Below are 2,004 nucleotides of genomic sequence, written 5' to 3' on the forward strand. Positions count from 1 at the left end.
CGGCAATGGCCGACAATGGAGAATTTCCAGATTTAGCAATCAGATCTGTCGTATTTTATGTGAAATGCCCTAAATTTGGTTGAAATTTTCCATCCTTAGCCTCCCACAGAATCCTGATCAATTCCAAGCACAGCCCAGATATACATGTATATGTCTATATATATATATGGCCACTTAATCGGGTGTGAATATATAGAAAGAATACATGCATATATACGACAACACACCATTGATATCATATCTCGTGTTCTTCGTAGAGATGGGGAGAGGGAGGATTGAGATCAAGAGGATAGAGAATGTGAACAGTCGTCAAGTGACTTTCTCCAAGAGACGAAACGGGTTGATGAAGAAGGCGAGAGAGCTTTCAATCCTCTGTGACGCGGAGGTCGCCGTTATCATCTTCTCCAGCACCGGCAAGGTTTACGAATTCTCCAGCAGCAGGTAATCAACAAAAATCATGATTTTTTTTTTTATTTTTTTAATGGGTTTTGGTTAAAGTCTTCATCTTTGTACTGCGCAATCGAAAACGATTATGGGTTTCCGATGTTTTTGTAGTTTTCTCTGTTCATTTTTATAGCAACTGGTGGGTTATGGATTAAACCCTAGACCGAAAGTTTATTCGGAGAATCGAAATTGTCTCTCCGTTTTTGGGATTTGGAGTTGGCCATTATGGTGGGGAAACTGGAACTGTTGCAGAGAGAGGACTGGAAAATCTGGGAGATTAGGGTTTATAGGTTTCGATATCTTGGTTCACACGTAACCAAGAGAGATTGAAGGATCATGTGCAACAACAAAAAAAATACATCTGTTGTTGGCTTTAACTGATGATGACGACTTGGTTTTGGGTGTGAAGTATGCAGCAAACACTTTCCAGATATGGCTACAGCTCTTCGACTTCAGACCATATCCATCAACGAGAGATTCTCCAGCATCAGCGACCACATCACTGTCCCCTCCAAGATAACGACGACGCATCGGTAATCTATTGATTCTTGAATGATTCTTGGCTTCCCCTTTGTGTGCGTCTCTTATTCTGAAAACGCCTCCGTCATCTGCAACAGCGGCAGAATAGCGATTTTCTGAAGACCGAACTCGAGAGATTGCACCTCTCGTACGAGTACGTCCGTCCCCCGAGTGTTTTGCCCCTCTGGAAAACGCGTGTTTCAAGAACTGTCTCTCGTTCAAATTTCGGGTTCTTTTTCGCAGGAGAATGAAGGGGAAGGAGCTGAATGGATTGAGCTTTCCGGAGCTGTTGTCTCTCGAAAACCAGTTGAATGAAGCCTTGCTGAGTATCAAGGATCAAAAGGTAAAGAATAAGCCCATTCATTGTTTCGATCACCACCTCGGGTAATTATTAGCACAAAAGATCTCAAGTTTTTGTCTGATTCAGACACAGGTCCTGCTCGATCAGATCGAAAGATCCCGGTTTCAGGTAAAACACAGAGTTCTTGGGAAAGAAAGTTATCTTCTTGTATGATCCATGTACGTAAATCCAAAGAATCTCTTTCCATTTTTGTTATACCTCTAAAGGAGAAAAGGGCTCTGGAAGAAAATGAGAAGCTACGGCAACAGGTAAGCCATTACTGACCCATCAACTCGCTATTCATCATACCCTAAAATCCAAATCTGAAAACGAATCGTTACTTCTTCAATATTCTTCAGTTAGTGAAATCTGGAAGAAGTTCATCAGGACCGTCGGAGTTAACTCCAGTGAACGCAGTTTCACGTATGTTAGCCGAATTTCCGGACATGACGAGGAGAACGGGAGGCGAGAGCTCTTCGTCCGACGATGACGACAATGACAGTGGGGATCGTCATTCCGACACTTTCTTGCACTTGGGGTAACCTCAAAATTTGAACTCCCCCCCCCCCTCAAAACCCTGTTTTGTCTGAACGAGAAACTGAGGAAATTGAAGTGAAAAGTTTTTTTGTTTGTGTGCTGTGTTTTTCTTAGGTTATCGTCGGAATATAATCGGAAGATAAAGACACCTAAGATCGAATCGG

At 42.5% G+C, this 2,004-nt stretch overlaps 1 protein-coding gene across 2 annotated transcripts in view; it reads left to right on the forward strand.

Annotated features, from left to right (window-relative positions):
• Positions 1–2,004, forward strand: part of LOC104817587 (agamous-like MADS-box protein AGL18) — a 2,248-nt gene continuing 244 nt past the window's right edge. The window contains exons 1-9 of one of the 2 annotated variants that reach the window (XM_010546909.2): positions 1–146; positions 258–441; positions 854–977; positions 1,062–1,117; positions 1,207–1,306; positions 1,391–1,432; positions 1,531–1,572; positions 1,663–1,841; positions 1,955–1,979. In XM_010546909.2, the coding sequence (XP_010545211.1) occupies positions 260–441; positions 854–977; positions 1,062–1,117; positions 1,207–1,306; positions 1,391–1,432; positions 1,531–1,572; positions 1,663–1,841; positions 1,955–1,979 (750 nt within the window). In that variant the 5' untranslated portion in view covers positions 1–146; positions 258–259. Of the gene's footprint in view, positions 147–188; positions 442–853; positions 978–1,061; positions 1,118–1,206; positions 1,307–1,390; positions 1,433–1,530; positions 1,573–1,662; positions 1,842–1,954; positions 1,980–2,004 lie in introns of those variants that run through there. The other variant, XM_010546861.2, reaches the window with a different exon arrangement.

The sequence above is a fragment of the Tarenaya hassleriana genome, unplaced genomic scaffold (genome assembly GCF_000463585.1).
Source record: "Tarenaya hassleriana unplaced genomic scaffold, ASM46358v1 Cleome1, whole genome shotgun sequence".
NCBI classification, from domain to species: Eukaryota; Viridiplantae; Streptophyta; class Magnoliopsida; order Brassicales; family Cleomaceae; genus Tarenaya; species Tarenaya hassleriana.